At 39.4% G+C, this 24,082-nt stretch overlaps 1 protein-coding gene across 3 annotated transcripts in view; it reads left to right on the top strand.

Moving 5' to 3' along the window:
* Positions 1-16,544, top strand: part of LOC110695877 (mediator of RNA polymerase II transcription subunit 13-like) — a 36,341-nt gene extending 19,797 nt beyond the window's left edge. For all 3 annotated transcript variants that reach the window (XM_021873103.1, XM_021873104.1, XM_021873102.1), the window contains 4 exons: positions 10,085-10,392; positions 11,939-13,022; positions 13,652-13,990; positions 15,515-16,544. In XM_021873103.1, the coding sequence (XP_021728795.1) occupies positions 10,085-10,392; positions 11,939-13,022; positions 13,652-13,990; positions 15,515-16,122 (2,339 nt within the window). In that variant the 3' untranslated portion in view covers positions 16,123-16,544. The remainder of the gene's footprint in view (positions 1-10,084; positions 10,393-11,938; positions 13,023-13,651; positions 13,991-15,514) is intronic.
* The last annotated feature ends 7,538 nt before the right edge of the window (positions 16,545-24,082 follow it).

Below are 24,082 nucleotides of genomic sequence, written 5' to 3'. Positions count from 1 at the left end.
CCCAAAGCTATCTTTTTTAATTGTGATGTGAGGGCTGCAATTTGAGCGTAGCTTACTACAAACTTGCAATATTATCCCATGAGCCCTACGAACCCCTGTAGCTCCCTCAATTTCTTGGGTTGGTCCCACCTTAAGATAGCTTCCACCTTTTCTCCATCCATGGCAACCCCATAGGCCGAAATCACATGACCAAGGTAGGCGACCTCGGCACGCCCAAAATTGCATTTCTTGAGGTTAGCGTACAATCTATTTTCGGCCAACTTTTCGAGCACAATTCTCACGTGCTCTGCATGATGTTCCACACTCCTACTATAAATCAAAATTTCATTAAAAAATACCAACACAAATTTCCTCAAAAATGGCCGAAATACACCATTCATTAAAGATTGAAACGTTGTCGGCGCATTAGTAAGCCCAAAAGGCATTACTAGGAATTCATAGTGGCCTTCATGAGTCCTAAATGCCAACTTGTGAGTGTCTTTGGGTTTCACCCGAATTTGATGATACCCGAACTTCAAGTCCAACTTTGAAAAGACCACCGCTTCATGGAGCTCATCAAGAAGCTCATCTATTACCGGAATAGGATATTTAGCCAGTAGCGTCTTCTTGTCTAGAGCACGATAGTCGACACAAAATCTCCAAGGCTCATCCTTCTTTTTCACAAGCAAAACCAGACTACTAAAGGGGCTAGTAGATGGTTTAATAATGCCGACATCCAACATCTCTTTGATAATCTCATCTCTTTGAGCTTGGGGATAGCAGTAAAGTCTCACATCAACCGGGGTGCTAACAACCTTTAGGGTAATTGCATGCTCATGGTTTCGGCTTGGTGTTAACCCGTTGGGCATTTTAAACACCCCTTTGAAATTCCCGATCATCTCTCTCATGGCACTACGCTCTCCTCTTTCGGCTCCCTCTCCACCTTTACACGGTTTATCTCCATAAGCGTTCCCCCTCTATTTTTACAAAGGTTGCGGATCATAGCTTTATTGGACACTTGGTTTTTGTCGAGGGATTAATCACCCACCAAGGTAATCGGCACCCCTACAATGCTAAAACTCATGATATGAGTTTTCCAATTTGTGGACACCGCTCCAAACTTTTCAAGCCATTGCACCCTAAGAATCACGTCGACATTGCCAATCCCAAGGGTAAGGATCTTCTTCCCCCTACACACGCCACTCCTCCTCACGGTTTCTCCGATCCCTAGAGACACCTCAAACTCGCCCCCCTTATCAAGAGGCAGCTCGGCTTTCTCGATTACACAAAGTGATAAGAAATTGTGTGTGGCCCCGGGATCCATCATCACGGTCACCTCTTTCCCATGCACTTGACCCTTAAGCTTCGTTGTTTTCGGATTGGTAAACCGAACCACAGAGCATAATGATACTTCCATTGCCTCCAATTCCTCATCACTCTCGGCTTCCCCTTCCACCTCCAGCTCTCCAGCCACCATCAACACGCTCAGCTCTTTCCTTTTACACCGATGCCCGATTCCCCAACGCTCATCATAAAGAAAGCATAGTCATTTCGCTCCACGGTCTTGCAGTTGTGCTTTGGTAAGTCTTCGAGGTTCATTAACAAACTTGGAAGCCTGACTTGTGTTGGCGTGCCTTAACTCACCAGTCTTGGATGCGGTTTTGGCCCGCACTTGTAGTTAGCCCATAAGTAGAAATAAGCACTCTGCCTCCTTTGCTGCTTGCTCCACCCGTGCTTGGCACCTCAGCTCGACCCACCACGCCGTGGGCCCGTACTAGCCTTCCCTTTGCTTACCCGTTCAATTTTTCCGCAAGGTCCATGGCCTTGATTTCTTCTTTTAGGCCATTAAATTGGCCTCTCATTATCTCCTCTGGAATATCATCAAGGGGAAAGCTACCTCGATAAATTTCTTCCTATACTTCTCTACAGTAGCCGTCTGATGAATGACCAACCACTTGAGCGACCCTGAATTCGTCGGCTAGAGCTCCTTAAACACCGGCAACGCAAGTCTATCCAGCATGCGTAGGGCAATTGCCGATTTTCCCCACTGTAGGGTCGGCTGTCAAACGCCACCACTGTTACGCGATCTTCGTCGGAGAGTTGGTAAAAATCAAAGTACATCTTGTCCCTCATCACCCAATTATCCGGATCCTTCCCATAAAACACAGGCATGTCAAGCTTCTTATGTTTCCACCGACCTCCGTCGCTACCACCCTCTTCCGGCCACCCTCGCGGGTCTCGTCTCCTCCACTCCGACATTCCGAACTCTCCTCGTATTGGCATTCACACCTCATTTCCCCAATGCTCTCACTGTTTTCTCCGATCACCGGTTTTACGTGTGGAGGTGGTGGTAGTCTGGCTCAGCGGCCGCAGCCATGACCTTGCGTATCTCCTCCCAAAACTTTTCTTGTTCCCTCATCACCATGTTGTCTTGCACCTCCTGGTCGGTTCGGAAACAATCGACCCTGCCTTCGAGCCTCACCCTATCTTCTTCCTGTCGTTTCCGTTCCACTTTGAAAAGCGCCGCGAAGTGGTCGTTGATATTTTTCTTGGTGTTAGCCATGGCTCGGCTCTCTGCCGCCACTGGCGTCTAATGGAGGCGTCTTGGTAAGTCAGTTTTTCTTCGATCGACTTCAATCAAGTTGTAAGGAATCGGAATTCACACGGTGATTTACTAAGAGATTAGGCTAATTTAAGGTAAGCTTGTGTCATTGATTAATTAATTCGAAAGCAAGAACGATTACAAACATAAATAATAGCTGTAGGCTATCAATCTCAAAGGGTAGCTTGAGGCTACTAATCTCCAATAAGCTCTCTCAAATTTTCTGGATAAGTGGCTACTACTACAAGCCTTACAATTTATACTCAAGCAATAAACATTGCCCTAAACTAATATCGGTTGACTTCTAATACTTGGAAATAACAACTCTCTTGCCATGGTTATCAAAGTGGTGTCTCCTCCTTTTCAAGCTTGTCTCTTTCCCGAATTGGCTTTCTTGACAAAAGCTGTTGCTTCTCCTGTTTCTCTAATGCTGTCCAGCTTCCCCTTGGTTACCGTTGAGTTTGATTTGCTTGTGAACTTGTCCCAGGTTGTCAGCGTGACCCTTCTTGGCCCTACGGTGATAAACCTTAATGGGCTTTCCTAAATTTGGATCCATCACATAGTATTAGTATTAGTACTGAATTTTCATTTGGGTAGCATTTGTTGTCCCCTGTTTTTAATTCGTAAATACTTCATAAAGATTTTAATATGTTATATGATGTAACATGCCAGTGGGTAGGAATGCTTGGCGTTGTAGATACTTTGCCAGTGTATTTTAGCTGCTATCTTCATCCAAATAATCAGTTTCTTTTTCTTGACCCATAGCCTTTGGCTCAATATTTAAGGAGAGGAGAGAGAAATTGTAGTTGGTGCCCCTTGGTGGTTTACTTCATTACCCCAAAAGTTGCCCCTATTTGTACTTTATGAGGTTAATTTAGTGAATTTGTTTACCAAAAGCTAACCAAATATAGTATGGATCAAGTAATATGACATTTTAGTTGCCCCTATTTGTACTTTATGAGGTTAATTTAGTTAATGTTAGTAAAGTTAATAGAAACGGAGGAAGTACCTTTCATGAGTGACATGCAGAAGGAGAAGTTCTCTGACGTCGATGAAGTTTTATTCAATTATAGAATATGAATAATATTTTTGTTGGGGTACCCATGATATGTGTTACTTCTGACGGTCATTTAGGCCTCATACCGAGGTCGACCTAACCCGTTACTGATCTGGGTATGGAATTTGCTCCGGATTTTGGGAGTAGTATTTGGAAACAGCAGTCGGCAGCTTAAGAGAGTTTTTTTTTTTTTTTTTAAAAAAAATATTTATTTATTTTTTAAAAAATATTTATTTATTTATATATTTTATTTTTTATGTGTAAATTGAGGGTTATGGCACGTGATAGACTCTTTATTCTGTGTACAGCTGTACTACACAACCACAGTACCATTACTTTTTTTTCCTTTTTTAATTCAATTGTTCGTATTTTAAAGCTGTACTTTATTACTCTTGCTATTATTATCATTTTATTGTCTTTACTATCCCTGGAAAAGTGGAAAATATTTGTTAAGCAGAGTTCATCTCAATACTCTGTATATTTCTCATATATCATTTACGGCCACATTACATCAATATATATACTTAGGAGGCATACCCTAATATTCTGGAAAGATAAACTTCCTAAGATAACCACAATATATCACAATAACAATATTCACATATTTGATATTATCCCAATACCCCCCCAAGTTGGAGCATACGGGTCACAAATGCCCAACTTGCGAAGTAGAAAATCAAACTTAGCTTTTCCCAAAGCCTTTGTAAAAATTTCAGCCAACTGAACCGTCGTAGGAACATACGAAGGTATAATCGTTCCATCTGTAATCGCATCCCGAACAAAATGACAATCTGGTTCTATATGTTTTATTCGTTCATGAAATACTGGATTTTGCGCAATGTACAACGTAGACTGACTAAACACTGGATTTTGTTCGTTCATGTCTGTCACCTAAATCACCAAGTAGGCGTTTCAACCGCTTCAACTCACAAGTCGTTGCATTCATACAATGATATTCTGCTTCCGATGAAGAAAGAGCAACTGTAGGTTGCTTCTTGGTTTTCCATGACACTGGGAACAAAGCAAGTAGCACAAACCAACCACTCAATGATCGTCTTGAAAGGGGGCAAACTGCCGAATCTGAATCACACCACCCTTCCAACTGTAACGCACTATCAAATCTCAACAAAATTCCCTGTCCCGGGCTCTTCTTCAAGTATCTCACAACTCGCAGAGCTGCTTCCCAATGCTCAATCCTGGGAGTTTGCATAAACTGTGATAAAATGTGCACAGAATATGCTAAATCCGGTCTCGTCACAGATACATAGATCAGACGCCCTATGAGGCGACGATATTTCTCAACATCATGCAAATACTCACCCTGCGCTAAGGCCAACCTGTGATGTTGTTCCATAGGAAACTCTGTAGGTTTGGCCTCTAGTAAGCCAGCTTCTGTAATTATGTCAATCGCATATTTTTTCCCTGTGCATTCCGGGCTACCTCTAGCCCTAAAAAATATTTTAACACTCCAAGATCTAGTCCTTCAACCTAATGATTGCCAAAGATGACTAATCTAGCTTTCAATCTCTTGCAAATTTCCATGCTCGTCATACTTCTCTTTGTACACCCATTTGCTTCCAAGTGCCTTTTTCCACTGAGGTAAGTCAGCAAGTACCCGTGCCTAGGGGTGTACACCGGTCCAAAAGCCGGACCGGACCTGGACCGGACGTGTTTGGGCCGGGGACCTGAATTGGGTAATTATGAGGACCGGGGACCGGACCTGAATTAACAGGTCCGGTTCTGGGCCAGACCTGAAAAATCAGGTCCGGTCCGGGTTTGGACCTGAATGGACCTGTTTTGTGTCTTTTTCGTTTTTTTTTTTTTTAATACAAAACCTGTTGGACCTGCATATGGACCTGCATATGGACCTGTTTTGTGATTTTTAGACTTGTTGCTTAATTTAATAATTACATACAAACCAAAATTATCAATTACAAAACTACATAAAGTTTATAAAGTCCCGATTCTCAAACACCAAAAATACAAATGAGTCCACCGAAAATACAAATAAGTCCACGAAAACTCAGTTTCAATTTTTCAGAGTTTGGTTTTCTTCGTTTTTTTTTTTTTTTTTTTTTTTTTTTTTCGATTTTCCCGGGTTTCAGGTCCGGACCTGAAAACCCCGGGTTTGGACCGGGTCCGGACCGGGACCGGGAACCTGCATTTTTAAGAACCGGGACCGGACCTGAATCAACAGGTCCGGGTCAGGTCCGGTCCGGTTCAGGTCGGTTCAGGTCCGGTTTCAGGTCCGGGCCAATTTTTGTACACCCCTACCCGTGCCCTGCTCTTCAAGAGCCCGAATTTCATCTGCCATCGCCTTTCTCCTCCCTTCATGTTTCATAGCCTCTTTAAAGTTCTTCGGCTCATTTCCACCTGTGATTGCTGCAATGTATGTTCTATGTTTCGCAGAGAAACGGTGAGAATCAACAAAATGTGCTATAGGACAAAATGTGCTATAGGATAAACAGGAGGAAGTTGGCGCGAGTGAACTCTGAGATGTGGATGGACTTTTATATCGTATGGTGTGAGTTACAAAATCACGAAACTTAACCGAAGGGATCTTAGTCCTCTTCCCTTTTCCCATTGCATCATCATCAGTTGCTTGCTGGGACTGAGTTGCCTCGGAGTGCTGTTCTGTCTCGGTGTGCAGCTGCTCCTGCTGTTCAGTTTCTGTATGCAGCGACTGCCACTGCTCTACTGCACCTCCTGCACCAGCGCCCGATGGAAATCCATCGGGCTGATCAGACGCTGAGCAGGAGGGGATCATCGGGCTGCCAGCGCCCTCAAGGCCCCTGTCATCAGTGCTAGTTAGGGGCTGCCTACTACCAGCGTTCTCATCCCTCATCCCACTCTGAGCATACGACTCCAACCCCCATTCATCATCACTAACATACTCTTCCATCACAGGAACAACCCGGGGCTTAGGTGAGATGTCAATTTCGGGTTGAATATAAGGAAAATCACTCTCAAAAAAATTGCACATCCCGTGAAATAAACATTTGTTTTGTCTCCAAATCATACACTCTCCATCCTTTCTTCCCAAAGGGATAGCCTAAAAAAACACATTTTCTACTCCGACTGGCAAATTTTTCTCCTTTACTCTTTTGATTATGGGCATAACTCCAACAACCAAAAACCCGAATGTACTCATAAGAGGGTAATTTATGAAATAAAACTTCGAATGATGTTTTATAGTCAAGCAATCGTGAGGGTGTACTATTGATTAAATGACAAGCCCCTTGAACACACTCCCCCCAAAATTTCAAAGGCAAATTAGCTTGAAATCGTAATTCCCTAGCCACATTCAAAATATGTTGATGTTTTCTCTCAACCTATTTTGTTGAGGCGTCCCAACACATGATGACTCAAAAATAATCCCATTAGCAATAATATAATTTTTCAAGGAATTAAACTCTGTGCGTTATCACTTCGAACTATTTTTATGACTTGATTAAACTGTCGTTTGACCATATCAACAAAACTAAGAAACATAAACTCAACTTCTGTTTTATTACTCATCAAATAGGTCCACACACTACGAGAAAAATCATCTATAATAGTAAAAAAATAGTGAACACCACAAGACGAAGGTGTCTTGTAGGGCCCCCACAAATCCAAATGAACTAGCTCAAAACTACGACTAGCTTTATTGTTGCTACTTGGGAAACTACACCTATGTTGTTTTGCCCGGGGGCATACATCACAAGGTTTATTTTTAATACTTTTACTAAAACTACTCACAACGGGAAGAGAACGAAGAACTTTTTCTGAAAGATGCCCCAATCGTTGATGCCATAACTCCAAGGAATCACCACCATTCACAGTCAATGCCTTCACCTCAGGAAAACCACGAAAAAAATAAAGTCCATTCACGCCTTTACCCGCTCCAATCACCTTCCTCCTCATGAGGTCCTGTATAACACAAAGATTGTTAGTGAATTGTAATGAACAATTCGATTCATCACTTAATTGCGTTACCGAAATTAAGTTACAATTTAATTGCGGCACAAAAAGATCATTTTTAATCATCAAACCCCCTTTTAAGGTCACTGTGCCAATTTGGGAGGCATTGGCATATTTGTCGTCTGGTAGACCAACTGGGCAATTGGTCACATTCGTCACATTGGTCAAAAGAGATAAATCACAGGTTACATGGTTTGATGCTCCAGTGTCAATTATCCATGCCGAACTATCCTTACCATGTAGCTTGGGTGTCACAGATTTTAGATAATCCAATAGCTGCAGAACCTGCTCCGAAGACACCCCCGCAAGAGCAGCAACATCAGCAGAATTCGCTGAGCCTTGCGTGGGCTGATTAGTGGGATGGGTAGTGGTCTTGTTTGCCCTGACTGTATTGGAGCCACCTCTGCCACGACCAGGTCTGCCACCTCTCGCTGCCACAGAGCCACCACGTGCTGCACCTTTGCCACCTCTCCCACGGTCTCCCCACCAGTCGGGATAGCCGATAATCTGGAAGCAATCACTCTCCTCGTGGCCTTCCCTGTTGCAATGAGCACACAATTTGTCCTTGGTGTCACGGCTTCACTGCTTTGACGCACCATCATATTACACCTTGAAAGCCACAGCATTGTCACGAGAAATAGAAGGATCAGGGCCACGCAACCTCTCTACTTGATTTATTTGTTGAGGCAGAGGTTCTTGGGCTAGAAGCTGCCCTCTAATTGAGGCATAAGCATCATCTAGGCCGATTAAAAAGTGATGAACGTAATCAGCTTCACGGATGTTCTCCACTTAAGCAACAATGTTGCATTTGCAAGCCCCACACGAACACAGTGGAACTGTAGCATATGCAAGCAACTCATCCCAAACTTTGAACAGACGACCAAAGTAAACCGCCACTGATTCACTCGTGCCCTGCTTGCAATCTCCCAAAACTTTCTTCAATTGGCACACACGAGTACCACTAACAACACAAAACCTATTCTTAAGGTTATTCCATAATAACTGAGCATCATCGTACTCACCAATGGTAGCCCTCACCGATTGATCCAAGGTATTTGTAATCCAAGCAACCAACATCGCATGAACGGCTTCCCAATCACCCAATTTATCAGCAGCAATCGGCTTCTCGACAGACCCATCAATGAAACCATTCTTGCGCTTAGCCTTCAACGAGGTCCGAACTGCCCTCGCCCATTCATCATAATTATCACCCGGAAGCAGAATCGGAGTAATAATGCTACCTGGAGCATCACTGGATCCAAGGTGATAGATCATATCGACCTTGGTTTTTCCCCCATCTCCCCCTGAACTTGAGCTGCCAGTCATCTATGAAGGAAAAATTTGCTTTTTTTTTTTTTTTAGATTGAAATTCACAGATGTACGTAAATTATGAAAATTATACGTACGAAAAAAAATCGGATCTTAACTAAGCTCTTGATACCATGTTAAGCAAAGTTCATCTCAATACTCTGTATATTTCTCATATATCATTTACGGCCACATTACATCAATATATATACTTAGGAGGCATACCCTAATATTCTGTAAAGATAAACTTCCTAAGATAACCACAATATATCACAATAACAATATTCACATATTTGATATTATCCCAATAACATTGTAGGACATATTTTACTTTGACTTTTCCACTTCATTTTTTATTTTATTTTTTTATTTTTGAAAAAACTTCAATTTTTTTTATATTTTTTTAAACAAATTCTTTTACTCGTTCCCTGTCCCCATACCCATGTCTTAAATAAGGACAGGGTGTCCGTGTCTTGAAAATATTAATTTGCCAAGTCTTTGGAGTAACACTGGCCATGATGGTGTACCTTATTCGTCTTGTCATTCTGCTTGTTAAGGTATTTTGTTATCGGGGCTTATTGTTTCCTTATCTTTGGAGAATTTGATTGATCTTTTTTTTTACTTGACTGTAATATATAGATATCCTCATGTTTGGGTATGTTACTTCTGAAACATTCGTGTTTGGGAGATAATAATTGTAATTCCAATTTGTTGAGGTTCTTAATATTATTTCACTTAAACATGAAAGAGGAGGTTGTACAAATATCCTCCCTCTCTAATCCAACTCAGAAATTAGAGGAGGAAAATGAAGATTGGACCAATACGCATTCCTTTGACATTAATCGATCGATCATACTTATTACTCAAGTGAATGTGGCTCTTATCCCTAAGTGTATTGTGCCTCAAAAAAAGTTTCCTGTCTTGCCCCGGGGGATGGATTGATGTGTGTAGTCTTATGCTTATCATGAACACCATCACTTGCCCGCAACTACTGGAAGCTATTTTTAAAATTATGTATAATTATGAAAAATAGTTGCATCTCATTTGCTTGCTTTTAGACCCCTGCATACCGTTTACTTACACGTGTAATAATTTTTTTGTATTTTTGATTTTCCTGCCCTTAAGCTTGAGGATAGGATCAATACTTTTTATAATTTATTTTTTCTTCTGTCTAGTTTATGAGATGTGCAAATTGGGGAGCCACTCACCGCTTGCTGTTGGGAATCAAATGGATGTAGACTCAGGGAAGTGTTTAACTTCTGGTTTTGTTCTGCTTGATATCCCCCAATCAGTGAAGGTAGAAAGCACCAATGCTTCTGGTATCGGTATTGGTATTGGGTCAATAAGTGACTTTTATCTGTCTTTATCAAGTAGTTGGGATATTGCAAGTTATCTTAGGTCTCTTGCAAAAGCTCTTAAAACTTTACAACTTGGGTTGTGTTCGGCTACAAATGCAAAAGATGGAAATAATAGTTCCTGTACTGTAAGTGATATCTTCTTGATCTACATTATACAAAGGTTTTTATTTTTTGGTAACAATCTTTTGCTCGGATGGTGCCAAGCATGAAAAAATTGTTGGTTTGCAATTGCCTTATCTCGTATTGCTTGTATTGCACTGTTCTTTTGATTTCAAATAACGACATGATGTTTCGTTTCAATTTTTTTGACAAAGATGTTTCCTTTCAATTTTTAAGACCTGTATTCATTTAACCTGTTATATCATATTGTAAACTCATATGTGAAAAGTGTCATCATTGCACATTTTAAGTGAATGAAGTGGATCTTTGTGAATGACCACTCTAGATGTAGCCAACCTTCCCCCCCCCCCCCCCTTTTTATATTGAAATAAGGTTCCGGTGTTGTTTTCAGTTTTCCCTTTGCCAATATTCGACTCCTGTTAGGCTTTGGGTGATAAATATATCATTGGAAGATTGTTACTTTGGTAAATAATGAGACATTCTGTACTGTATCTAGTCAAGGCTTTTTGGTGTATGTTTTACATCTGTGAATATTTTGTATTTTATGTTACTCTTGTTATTATAATTGTAAGTAATATATTTTTAGATTTATCATTCAAAAAAGATCATTGGACATTGTATGTATGTGGACTAGTTTTACCAGCGAAAAGATTCAAATATACGGAGTACAATACTAGTAAAGCAAAGAAACAATCCTTTTAAAATGTTTAAACCTTATACTAGTAATTGATGTCATTGTATATCAACATTATTAAAAAAAAAAGAAAAGAAAAAGAAAAAGAAAAAACCCTTGCCAAATGTTATTCTGTGATTTCTGTAACAGGGAAAATGTCAACTGTTTAATTGCACTTTCTTTTAGTACTTGTTTGGAGATATTGTTTCTTATATAAAGTCCTCCACATACCTTTGATCCATAACCGGGTCTTGTCTCAGGAAAATTAGCTCACAAATTGTCATTCTATCACTGGGAGAAATTATGTATCTAGGTTTTATTGCTTGTTTATCCTACTGTTCTTGGAGAACACTGCGGTGGGGGTGGGGATGGAGCAATGTTTCTAGCAGTGTCATAGATGGTGCTAAAGATAATGCTACTTAGATGTAGTCCTTCACAGACTGGCTGTAGTCTGTATTAGGTCCTTTCTTTGAAAAAATTCCTATATGGAAACTCCTATCCTGACTTATTTCGATTGCTATTTCTGATGGCCTCTACGTAAATTACAAGATATCTCACTCTCTCAATGTGGTCTAGGAAATCTTTGGAAATCGTATCTGTGTTTTGAGAATCTTATTAATTAGTTAGTTGGCATAAATGTATCGACTTTTATTTTGAACCTTATTTCTACACTTCTGTGCCATATATATCCTCAAGTCTTAACACATATAACCTTAGCATTAGTTAAACTGACACATATACACTATAGTTCTAATCATTCTTTCTCTTGTATGCCAATTGCCAAATATACATGACATACTCTTTTTACGTTTCTTGGAAATGTGGCCTTTGTGCATGCTAAGTCAGTTGACATTATTCTATGTTGCTATATGGAGCAGGTGATCTATGTTGTGTGCCCGTTTCCTGATCCAACTTCTGTTCTCCAAACCATTGTTGAATCTTCAGTTGCTGTCGCGTCAGTATTTTTCTCAACAGAGAATGACAAAAGAGCCATTTTGCATAGTCAGGTGGCGAAAGCTTTAAACCACGCAGCTGGTGTTGATGAAGCGTCCATATCAAATATTCCCACGCTTTCTGGGTTCAGTATTCCAAGGATAGTCTTGCAAATTGTTCCCATAGATGCTATCTTTCGAGTTTCAAGTCCGAGTCTCAATGAACTTGTTTTGTTCAAAGAGATAGCTTTTACTGTTTACAACAAAGCCAGGCGTATATTACGAGGATCATCCAATGAATTTATCCAGTCATCAACCTTCTCTGGCAGATCTTCATCCATGCTGGTGAACATGGCTAATCCGATTCCGGGTATGTGGAAAGACTGTGTCGGTTCTCGTTTTTCGGGTTCGTCCTTATCAAGAGAAGGTGAGTTTGATCCTGGTATGAGAGCTGGAACTTGGGATAATTCATGGCAGACTGCAAGGGCCGGGGGACTAAGTTGTGATGCAAACCGGAGTGGAGATGCTTTATTTCAAGAGCAGGCTCATTACATGTTTGAACCACTTTTTATTTTGGCTGAACCGGGCTCAGCGGAGCATGGAGTATCACCTACACCCATTGGTAATGTGGCTACAGATGATAGCAGTGGAGGATTTGTGCAGAATTCAACACTTTGTGGGGATACAGTACCCAGCTCCCAACTTGATGGATCTGAAGGAGATAGTTATGGATCTGGCCTTCTGAGATCGTCCCCAAGCTTGCATTGTTGCTATGGTTGGACTGAAGATTGGCGTTGGCTGGTGTGCATCTGGACTGATTCTAGGGGAGAACTGCTGGATAATCATATATTCCCGTTTGGTGGTATTAGTAGTAGACAGGATACAAAAGGCATGCAGAACATTTTCGTCCAAGTTCTTCAACAAGGTTGCCAGCTACTGCAGGCCTGTGCCACTCCTGATAATGGTGTGGCAAGAGCAAGAGATTTTGTCATTACACGGATTGGGTGCTTTTACGAGCTAGAATGCCAAGGTATACATGCAAAATCTTTCCACGAGTTTAGCTAATTTATCCTTCTTATGGTCTTTAAAGTTCTAATATATTGCCTCATAAACGTGATGTTAATTTCTTACAGATTGCGGCTTAGTTGCCCCTATATCACCATTAGATAATTGGAAATGGAAGCAGAATAGAATGAAATTAGCTGAATTGAACGACCATATTTAACCAATTGGTCTCAATTGTATTAGCGTTATATGTATGCCCCTGTATATTATATGAATAAGACCTTTATGTTGGTATTTGAGGGGCATTTTAAAGTGCGGTCTGGTGGTAAATCTTGGATCAATATGCTTGCACCTCTTCTGCGCATCTGCAGAAGTTCTTTGGGTCATGGTGTCAGACTATCATGTTGGAGAAAGAAGGGTTATAATGTAGCTTGGAAGTCTGGTCATCCAAGTGAGTACGATTGGCTATGACTTCATCCCACTTCCACGGCTCTATGCAGCCAATCTTTTTTTTTTTTCTTTTTTTTTTTCCCTGCTTCTTTTCCTATCATGTTTAGTGATTTATGTGTTGACACAATTTAGTTGTGGAGTGTTGGTGCTCTCGCACTGGTCTTGTGTTCAACTAACATCTTAAGTTGATATATGTCTGAACAGAATGGCAAAAGGCACTCTATTCTATTGGCGGGTCAGAAGTTAAGAAATGGCCATTGCAATTACGCCGAACCACTCCAGATGGTATGCCGACAAACAGTAACGGAGCTTCCCTGCAGCAGCAGGAAATTGAAAGAAGCTTACCTTCATCCCCAAATCCATTGTATAGTCCTCACTCAAAATCTTCTGGTTTTATGAAAACTACTAGTAGAAAGCAGCTTATTGGCGGGCCTGCAGTTGATGGCTCAAGAGGATCACTGCAGTGGGTTCAGAGCATCAGCTTTGTTTCAGTTTCCATTGACCATTCTTTACACCTTGTCTCTCATGCTGATGTCTCTACTGGTAATTCCCTCTCTTGCCAGTTCTTTTTCGTTTGTTGCCTTGATGTGCAAGAAATGGCTACTTTACCTATGTTAGTGATATCAGGCTGTGAAACTGTTAAATTATGGTTCCTGCTCTTGCCTGCTGCTGATGTCCTTACCGTATATGATAATTAAAATACACAAAGTATGTACTTTATTTTATATTAATTGCGATATTGAGAGTTTCATGCTTGCCAATGCAAATACCTTACAGTTAATATCTTTAATTGTCTTTTAATACATATTATAAATAAAATTATTTTTAAAATGTATATCAAGACAAATCTAGCAAGATTCCACATGACTTTTACTTTTTCTAAAATATAAATCACAAAATGCTGTCAAAGGAATTAAGTGTCTATATCGCGAAATCCAAATGTTACAATTTAAAAAAAAATGAAGTATTATTTGGTCATGTGCAAATGTTTAGAAGCTTTTCTTGTAAATTTAGGGACCATGGTAAACATCTCGGCAATTTAGGGACCATTTACAATTAAAAAAAAAATGAAATCCAAATGTTACGATATTATAATTACTGAGTTGTGTATCACTCTATAAGATTATGTCAATTCTCAAGAGTTTCATCGAATTTCAAACTCTTTTAATCTTTGTTTTCCTTTAGTTGCAACTATGCACAATCTTTAGGAGAGGAGAAAGATAGAGAAAGATATCTAGAGTGACCCATTTGATGAGGAGAGAGAAACACTAGGTAGTGGAAATATATTTCAGTTTCCCAAAAATGGTTATGTTTTAAGCTTGTAAGCAAGCATGTTTGGTGGAAATGGTGGAAAACTCACCTTGTGACTTTACGTTTGTGCCCCATTATTTACATATGCTTGGGGGTAGTAGATTCCCTTACCTTCCCCCTCTCGCCTTTTGACTTTTAAAAAGCCACTAATTTTAGCCCCACCATCTACAATTCAACATATGTTTGGGGGTAGGTGATTCTCTTACCACCACCCTCAGTTTTGACCTGAAGTATATTTTTTATTTTTAAAATTTTGTGAATAGTTTCTTAATTTTATTCGAAATTGTGACGTGCAACTCCTCGGCAGAGCTCTCTATTCTCATGAAATTTTCCTCCTTTAACCATCCTTAGTAATTTATACATGATAAAATGCAGTCATATAACTTGTCTGAGTTAAGTGTTGAAAAATGTTAAAGACAAAAGTATGCATTGATATTAAATGCTCGTTACTTAGAAAATAGAATAACTGTCGAGACTAACAGCCTTTTCATGTTAATTTTGTATTGAGTAGAGGCATACACGCATTATTTACTATATTTTGAATTGTAATGACAATTCCTAAAACAATTGCTATGTAGTGATTGAGGAAATATAAAAGAATTCATTAGGGTACCTTAACTATCTATTTTTATATCATGTTTTATCTCTTATATATAGACGTATAGCAATGTCAGCTTGCTCTGTTACTGAATGAAATCTTTTTGTTTCCAATACAATAAGTTGTCCTTAATTTATGAACAAATGATTTTGCTGCAGGGAGCAGTCAAGGTAGTGGCATCACAGGTTCATTGAATTATGTTGAAGGATTTACCCCTGTTAGATCTCTTGGTTCTACATCAGCATCTTACATTTTGATCCCCTCTCCTAGTATGCATTTCCTCACTCCCTTCCCTCTTCAGCTTCCAACATGCCTGACCTCTGAATCCCCTCCTCTGGCTCATCTCCTTCACAGTAAAGGTTATGCAATTCCACTTTCAACAGGTTTTGTTGTCTCCAAAGCTGTTCCCACACTTAAAAAAGATATCAACAAAATAAAGGAAGAATGGCCTTCAGTTCTTTCAGTTAGTCTTGTTGATTTCTATGGTGGTTGTGGCGTTCCTACTGAGAAATTGGGCAGAGCACTCCCTAAGCAAGCAGGAAGGGGAATTATTTCTGATGTCAGGGAGTATGAGCTTGAGATTCATTCGATTCTCGAGTCTGTTATGGCTGAACTCCATGGCTTATCTTGGTTGACAGTGAGTCCAGCATATCTGGAGAGACGTACTGCACTACCCTTTCATTGTGACATGGTGTTAAGACTAAGAAGGCTGCTATATTTTGCTGAGAAGGAAATCTCTGGTCTGCCAGAAAGGCCACAACTATAATCCTAGTCGACAGATCATTATGTTCATTGAATAGATGTTAGCATAGGGATGTGAATCTAGTATTCTTTAATAGGCTTCTTTGCGGTAGTACACGTCTGCTGGGTCGACTAATCAGTGCATCTGTATCGTCGTTTAACGTGTAAATTCTGTATGTATATTATCTCCCGGGGAAAATAACTGAACCCCCATTGGCAGATAAGCTGTAGAATATTAATCAAAGAAAGTAACTAGCCTGAGAAAGGTGTATAAAATTATAGGAACATTAGGACTACATTCTGAGTAAATGGCAGGAATTGGTTTTAGTGGGTTAATAGCACTGTTTCTTGTGATTTGAACTGGAAATTGTAGCTTCTGTCTCTACATTAGATGGTGTATAAACAGACTTAAAGAATAGTGACTATGGATCCTTCTGTTTATCCCCAGTGATGGCTGATATTTGGTTATAGGCTTGTGATATGATGTTTAGAGTATTAGTATGATTATCCATAGTTACATCATAATATGTGTCGTTTTTCATTACTATTGTTAAGTTACATCACATCACTATTATGGTCATTTGACATTACTTATGAATCGTTGTACTTTTATGGCATTATTATTGTGAAGTCACATTAAATTTTGACATCAAATCACTATAAATATAATTAGAATATATGATATGTTATACTTAAATAACATCATTAAATTCATATAACATCATTATAGGCAAGTTACATCTCTTCATTATACTTTTAGGACATCATTATATTCAACCTACATGACATCATTATAATCAACCTACTTGACATCATTATACTTATATTTCATGAATTTTAAAATTGAAATAAAATTCATTCTTGGTACTTTATATACATATTTAAAATTGTCTTATGGTTTCAAAAAACCTTACATGACCCCAAGGGTTACCCCACGAACTCAGTTCATTTTTTGAAAAAATGTAAAAAAATTGACATAAAATCTTGTATTATATCCTTCAATTTTGGGGTTTTTTTTTAAAAAAAAAGAAGAAAAAAAAGAACTTTTTTGGACCTGGAAAAATAATTTTTAGAGATGCTTCCCATGGTGATAGACCCTAACACACCCTCGGAGTTCATTTGGGTCGGTAAAACGATCCTATATGCCTTTAATATGTCAATTACGTTTACAACTTGCAATGATTTCATAAACCTAATGCTACCACGGATATTTGTAACATATAATGATCATATATGGTTCCAAACGACATTATAAGACCCCAAGATGCATCCTTTATTATCCCGAAAATTTTAAACATCGGGTCCCAAAACCTCCGATATTGCCTAAAAAGCGTGAATTAGTCTTTAATTTTGCAAAATTTTGACTATATTCTACCAGGAAACAAAAATTGTCGAGAAATTTCCTATAGATCCTAATACCCATTGAAAGTCCAATTGGGTGGGTGGAATCATACAATGGGTTTCTCCTAGGGCGTGGGGTTTCATGATGGACGTGGGGTTCTTCCTTGGGCGTGGGGTTTGAGATTCGACGTGGGGTTTCTCCTAGGGCGTGGGTTTTTTCCTTGGGAGTGGGGTTTGAGCTTCGGCGTGGGGTTTCTCCTTGGGCGTGGGGTTTCTTCCTTGGGCGTGGGCAAGGAGCCGTGTGGCGCATGCGTCGCCTGGTTGAAAAGCCAGTGGCGCGAAACTACCGTGTGCTGGATTATAACTGAACGCCTCTAAGTCAAAATCCAGGCCAGAAGCGACGCATGCGCCCACCGCCAGATGCCGTCCTACAGTAGGGGTTTCAGCACGTGTCGTAGGCTAAGCTCGCTCGGTGGGTACTGAGATTCAGCCCTATGTCACTTCGATTCGTCCCTCCCCCCACCCTATTCCCTAAAAACACCTATATTTTAGAAAACGAGGTTAGCGATGCATCTCGTATGCTAAAAAAGTCTATGTACGGGATTAAGAGGTGTCACAAATCCTAAGTTTTGGGATGTTGGATGGTACAAGTGGGCAAGGGGTCGTGTCGCATGTGCATAAGACATGTGCACCCAAGGACAAGGCATACCGGGTTTCGAGCACTATTTACGACTCCCAAGACCCTTAAGACATGAAGTTTAAGGATGAATTAGATGGTTCCGGACACTGTTTATGACTCCCAAGGGCCTATGGGAACCCAATAAATTACTTAGATGTATAATCTTGCCGGGTGAAAAAATGATATACGGAAGCCAAATATGAAGGCTATAAAACACAAAATCGGAACAATTTAGGATGTGTCAGGACCTGGTGTGGGAATTTCACGGAACATTATGGGATGCATCCCGGGGACATATAATATTGTTTCGACCCATATATGACCATTATTCGACTACGTACAAGCCCCGTGAAATCTTATAGCCAATACAGGAGGAGTGTACGAAAACGTGTAAATTGATCATTTTAACGCAAATTGGATGGTTCCACCCACCCAATTGGACTTCCGAAGGATATTAGGGACCATTATAAACATCTCGGTAACTTTTATTTTCAGGCGAAAAAATGTTAAAAATTTCCAAAATTGAAAGCAATTATCCTCGCTCTTTAAGGAATATTTGACGTTACGGGACCCGGTGTCAAAAAGTGTTGAGACCCTAGGGGATACATCTTAGGGTCATATAATGCCTTTTGGAACCATATATAACCATTAAATGATGTCATAAATATCCGTGGTAGGCTTGAGTTAACAAAATCGGTGCAAGTTGCAAATTAATAAATTGACCGTTTTAAGGAAAATTGGATGGTTCCACCCACTCAATTGGACTCCCGGAGGGTATTAGGGACCATGGTGAACAACTCGACAATTTTTATTTCCAGGCAAAAAAAGGTCAAAAAAATCCAAAATTGAAGGCTATTATCCACGCTTTTTGAGGAATTTTTGAGGTTACAGGGCCTTGTAGCGAAAAGTATAAAGACCCTAGGTGATACATCTTAGGATTATATAATGTCGTTTGGAACCATATATGACCATTATATAATGTCATAAATGTCCGTGGTAGGCTTGAGTTCACAAAACCACTTCAAGTTGCGAATTAGTAAATTGACCGTTTAAGGCAAAATTGGATGGTTCCACTCATCTATTTGGACTCCCGGAGGGTATTAGGGACCATGGTAAACATCTCGTCAATTTTTATTTTCGAGCGAAAAAAGGTCAAAGAATTCCAAAATTGAAGGCATTTTGAGAAATTTTTGAGGTTACGGGGCCTGGTGGCGAAAAGTGTTGAGACTCTAGGGAATACATCTTAGGGTCATATAATGTCCTTTGGAACCATATATGACCATTAAATGATGTCATAAATGTCTTTGATAGGCTTGAGTTCACAAAATCAGTGCTAGTTGTGAATTGGTAAATTGACCGTTTTAAGGACAATTGGACGGTTCCACCCACTCAATTGGACTCCCGGAGGGTATTAGGGACTATGGTAAACAACTCGGCAATTTTTATTTTCGGGCAAAAAAAGGTCAAAAAATTCTAAAGTTCAATACTATTATCCACTCTTTTTGAGAAATTTTGGAGCTTACGGGGCCCGGTGGCGAAAGTATTAAGACCCTATGCGATACATCTTAGGATCATATAATGCCGTCTGGAACCATATATGATCATTATATAATGTCATAAATGTACGTGGTAGGCTTGAGTTCACAAAATCGGTGCAAGTTGCGAATTGGTAAATTGATCGTTTTAAGGAATATTGGATGGTTCAACCCACTCAATTGGACTCCCGGAGGATATTAGGGACCATAGTAAACATCTCGGCAATTTTTATTTCCGTGCGAAAAAAGATAAAAAAAATTCTAAAATTGAAGATTATTATCTACGCTTTTTGAGATTATTGGGGTCGGTGGCAAAAAGTTTTGAGACCCTAGGGGATACATCTTAGGGTCCTATAATTCCGTTTGGAACCATATATGACCATTAAATGATGTCATAAATGTCCGTGATAGGCTAAAGTTCACAAAATCAAGACAAGTTGCGAATTGGTAAATTGACCGTTTTAAGGCAAATTGGATGGTTCCACCCACCTAATTGGACTTGCGGAGGGTATTAGGGACCATGGTAAACATCTCGACAATTTTTATTTCTGGGCGAAAAAAGGTCAAAAAATTCGAAAATTGAAGGCTATTATCCACGCATTTTGAGGAATTTTGGAGGTTACGGGGCCTGGTGAAAAAAGTTTTAAGACTCTAGGGAATACATCTTAGGGTCATATAATGTCGTTTGGAACCATATATGACCATTAAATGATGTCATAAATGTCCATGGTAGGCTTGAGTTCACAAAATCGGTGCAAGTTGCGAATTAATAAATTGACCGTTTTAAGGAAAATTGTATGGTTCCACACACTCAATTGGATTCCCGGAGGGTATTAGGGACCATGGTAAACAACTCGACAATTTTTATTTCCGGGAAAAAAAGTCAAAAAATTCCAAAATTGAAGGCTATTATCCACTCTTTTTGAGAAATTTTGGAGCTTACGGGGCCCGGTGGCGAAAAGTATTTAGACCCTAGGAGATACATCTTAGGATCATATAATGTCGTTTGGAACCATATAAGATCATTATATAATGTCATAAATGTACGTGGTAGGCTTGAGTTCACAAAATCGGTGCAAGTTGCGAATTGGTAAATTGATCGTTTTAAGGCAAATTGGATGGTTCCACTCCCTCAATTGGACTCCCGAAGGATATTAGGGACCATAGTAAACATCTCGGCAATTTTTATTTCCGGGCGAAAAAAGGTCAAAAAATTCTAAAGTTCAATACTATTATTTACTCTTTTTGAGAAATTTTGGAGCTTACGGGACCCGGTGGCGAAAGTATTAAGACCCTATGCGATACATCTTAGGATCATATAATGCCGTTTGGAACCATATATGATCATTATATAATGTCATAAATGTACGTGGTAGGCTTGAGTTCACAAAATCGGTGCAAATTGCGAATTGGTAAATTGATCGTTTTAAGGCATATTGGATGGTTCCACCCACTCAATTGGACTCCCGGAGGATATTAGGGACCATAGTAAACATATCGGTAATTTTTATTTCCGGACGAAAAAAGGTCAAAATATTCTAAAATTGAAGACCATTATCTACGCTTTTTGAGGAATTTTTCAGGTTATTAGGGCCGGTGGAAAAAAGTGTAGAGACCCTAGGGGATACATCTTAGGATCCTATAATGCCGTTTGGAACCATATATGACCATTAAATGATGTCATAAATGTCCGTGATAGGCTAAAGTTCACAAAATCAAGACAAGTTGCGAATTGGTAAATTAACCGTTTTAAGGCAAATTGGATGGTTCCACCCACCTAATTGGACTCCCGGAGGGTATTAGGGACCATGGTAAACAACTCGACAATTTTTATTTTCGGGCGAAAAAAGGTCAAAAAATTCGAAAATTGAAGGCTATTATCCACGCTTTTTGAGGAATTTTTTAGGTTACGGGGCCCAGTGGCGAAAAAGTGTTGAGACTCTAGGGAATCCATCTTAGGGTCATATAATGTCGTTTGGAACTATATATGACCATTAAATGATGTCATAAATGTCCATGGTAAGCTTGAGTTATCAAAATCGGTGCAAGTTGCGAATTGGTAAATTGATTGTTTTAAGGCATATTGGATGATTCCACCCACTCAATTGGACTCCCGGAGGATATTAGGGACCATAGTAAACATCTCGGCAATTTTTATTTCCGGGCGAAAAAAGGTCAAAAAATTTTAAAATGTTGAGACCGTAGGGGATACATCTTAGGGTCATATAATGCCGTTTGGAACCATATATGACCATTAAATGATGTCATAAATGTTCGTGATAGGCTAAAGTTCACAAAATCAAGACAAGTTGCGAATTGGTAAATTAACCGTTTTAAGGCAAATTGGATGGTTCCACCCACCTAATTAGACTCCCGGAGGGTATTAGGGACCATGGTAAACATCTCGGCAATTTTTATTTTCGGGCCAAAAAAGGTCAAAAAATTCGAAAATTGAAGGCTATTATCCACGGTTTTTGAGGAATTTTTGAGGTTACGGGGCCCAGTGGCGAAAAAGTGTTGAGACTCTAGGGAATCCATCTTAGGGTCATATAATGTCGTTTGGAACTATATATGACCATTAAATGATGTCATAAATGTCCATGGTAGGCTTGAGTTATCAAAATCGGTGCAAGTTGGGAATTGGTAAATTGATAGTTTTAAGGCATATTGAATGGTTCCACCCACTCAATTGGACTCCCGGAGGATATTAGGGACCATAGTAAACATCTCGGCAATTTTTAATTCCGGGCGAAAAAAGGTCAAAGAATTTTAAAATGTTGAGACCATAGGGGATACATCTTAGGGTCATATAATGCCGTATGGAACTATATATAACCATTAAATGAGGTCATAAATGTCAGTGGTAGGCTTGAGTTCACAAAATCGGTGCAAGTTGTAAATTAATAAATTGATTATTTTAAGTCAAATTGGATGGTTCCACCCACTCAATTGGACTCCCGGAGGATATTAGGGACCATGGTGAACAACTCGGCAATTTTTATTTCCAGGCAAAACAGGTCAAAAAAATCCAAAATTGAAGGCTATTATCCACGTTTTTTGAAATTTTTTTTGAGGTGACGGGGCCTTGTGGCGAAAAGTATTAAAACCCTAGAGGATACATCTTAGGATTATATAATGTCGTTTGGAACCATATATGAACATTATATAATGTCATAAATGTCCGTGGTAGGCTTGAGTTCACAAAATCAGTGCAAGTTGCGAATTAGTAAATTGACCGTTTTAAGGCAAATTGGATGGTTCCACCCACCTAATTGGACTCCCGAAGGTATTAGGGACCATGGTAAACATCTCCTCAATTTTTATTTTCGGGCGAAAAAAGGTCAAAAAATTCCAAAATTGAAGGCTAATATCCACGCATTTTTTCCTTAAGCCAAGGCGTGAAAGGTAGAATTGTTTAAGGGTTTGGCCCCAAAATCAACCTTATTTTATTTAATTTAATTTAGTTATTGTTTTATTATTTCCTTGAAGTTACTAACTCGTTTATTATTTTGTAGTTGCAAGCAAACAGATTCAAAGTAAGGATCATGCTCTTTTTTTATTCTTTTTCTAACGATTCTTATGTTGTTGGAATTATGATTAAATTGGTTTTTATATTAATGTTGATTCTATTATTGTTATTATTGATCACAATATTGCATGTTTAAAGGGAATATGTAATTGAAAATCACGCCTAATAAGATAATTTGGACGACCGGTTTAGGTTCCTTTTAATCTTATTATTAATTGAAGTGATCACCAAATTTTTAGAATTATGTGTGCATTAATATTTAACCAATTTAGTTAAATAATAGTTTGGAGCGAATTGAATTATTGTTTGTATGCCTTTGAGATCACAGGAATGCTTTTCAATATAAGAATCGAGTAGAGGCCAATACGGGTGAATGTGACTCCATGACTCACTTCGTACCATCATCCCCGATCCTCCTTTCGTGGTTCCGAACCATATGGAGTTAGTAATCTCATGGATTATGAATGGGGTGTAACTTTCACGGGTCGATCGTTGTTGCCTTCGTTGTCCCTTTATCGTGGTTGCCTTTTATGATCCGTGAACGGTTTACAAGTTCCTTAAAAACTTGTTGGCGGCTCCCTACTTTATTTGTCCCTAATCGTAATGTCAATTCCCACTTCCTATGAGTGCCAAGCATATTCTCAACATTCTTTTAACGTAGGCGCACTTCGAACGACACCTACAATTTGGCGACTCCACTGGGAGGATTCTTAATTAATTATCGATTTGAGTGATCGGTATTTAATTAAGATGAGTGGATGAGACTTGAAAGATTCTTGAAAAAAATATTCCTGTGATTAATTTGGCATTTTTGCATCTGCATAGACGTTTTAACGTCGCATTCAGGTCTGTCCCGTAGTAAAAATTGGATAACTCGGTTGCGCGCAAAAGCAAACAGGGC

This window comes from Chenopodium quinoa, unplaced genomic scaffold, assembly GCF_001683475.1.
Source record: "Chenopodium quinoa cultivar QQ74 unplaced genomic scaffold, ASM168347v1, whole genome shotgun sequence".
NCBI lineage: Eukaryota > Viridiplantae > Streptophyta > Magnoliopsida > Caryophyllales > Amaranthaceae > Chenopodium > Chenopodium quinoa.
This window is presented reverse-complemented; position numbering and strand designations above follow the sequence as displayed.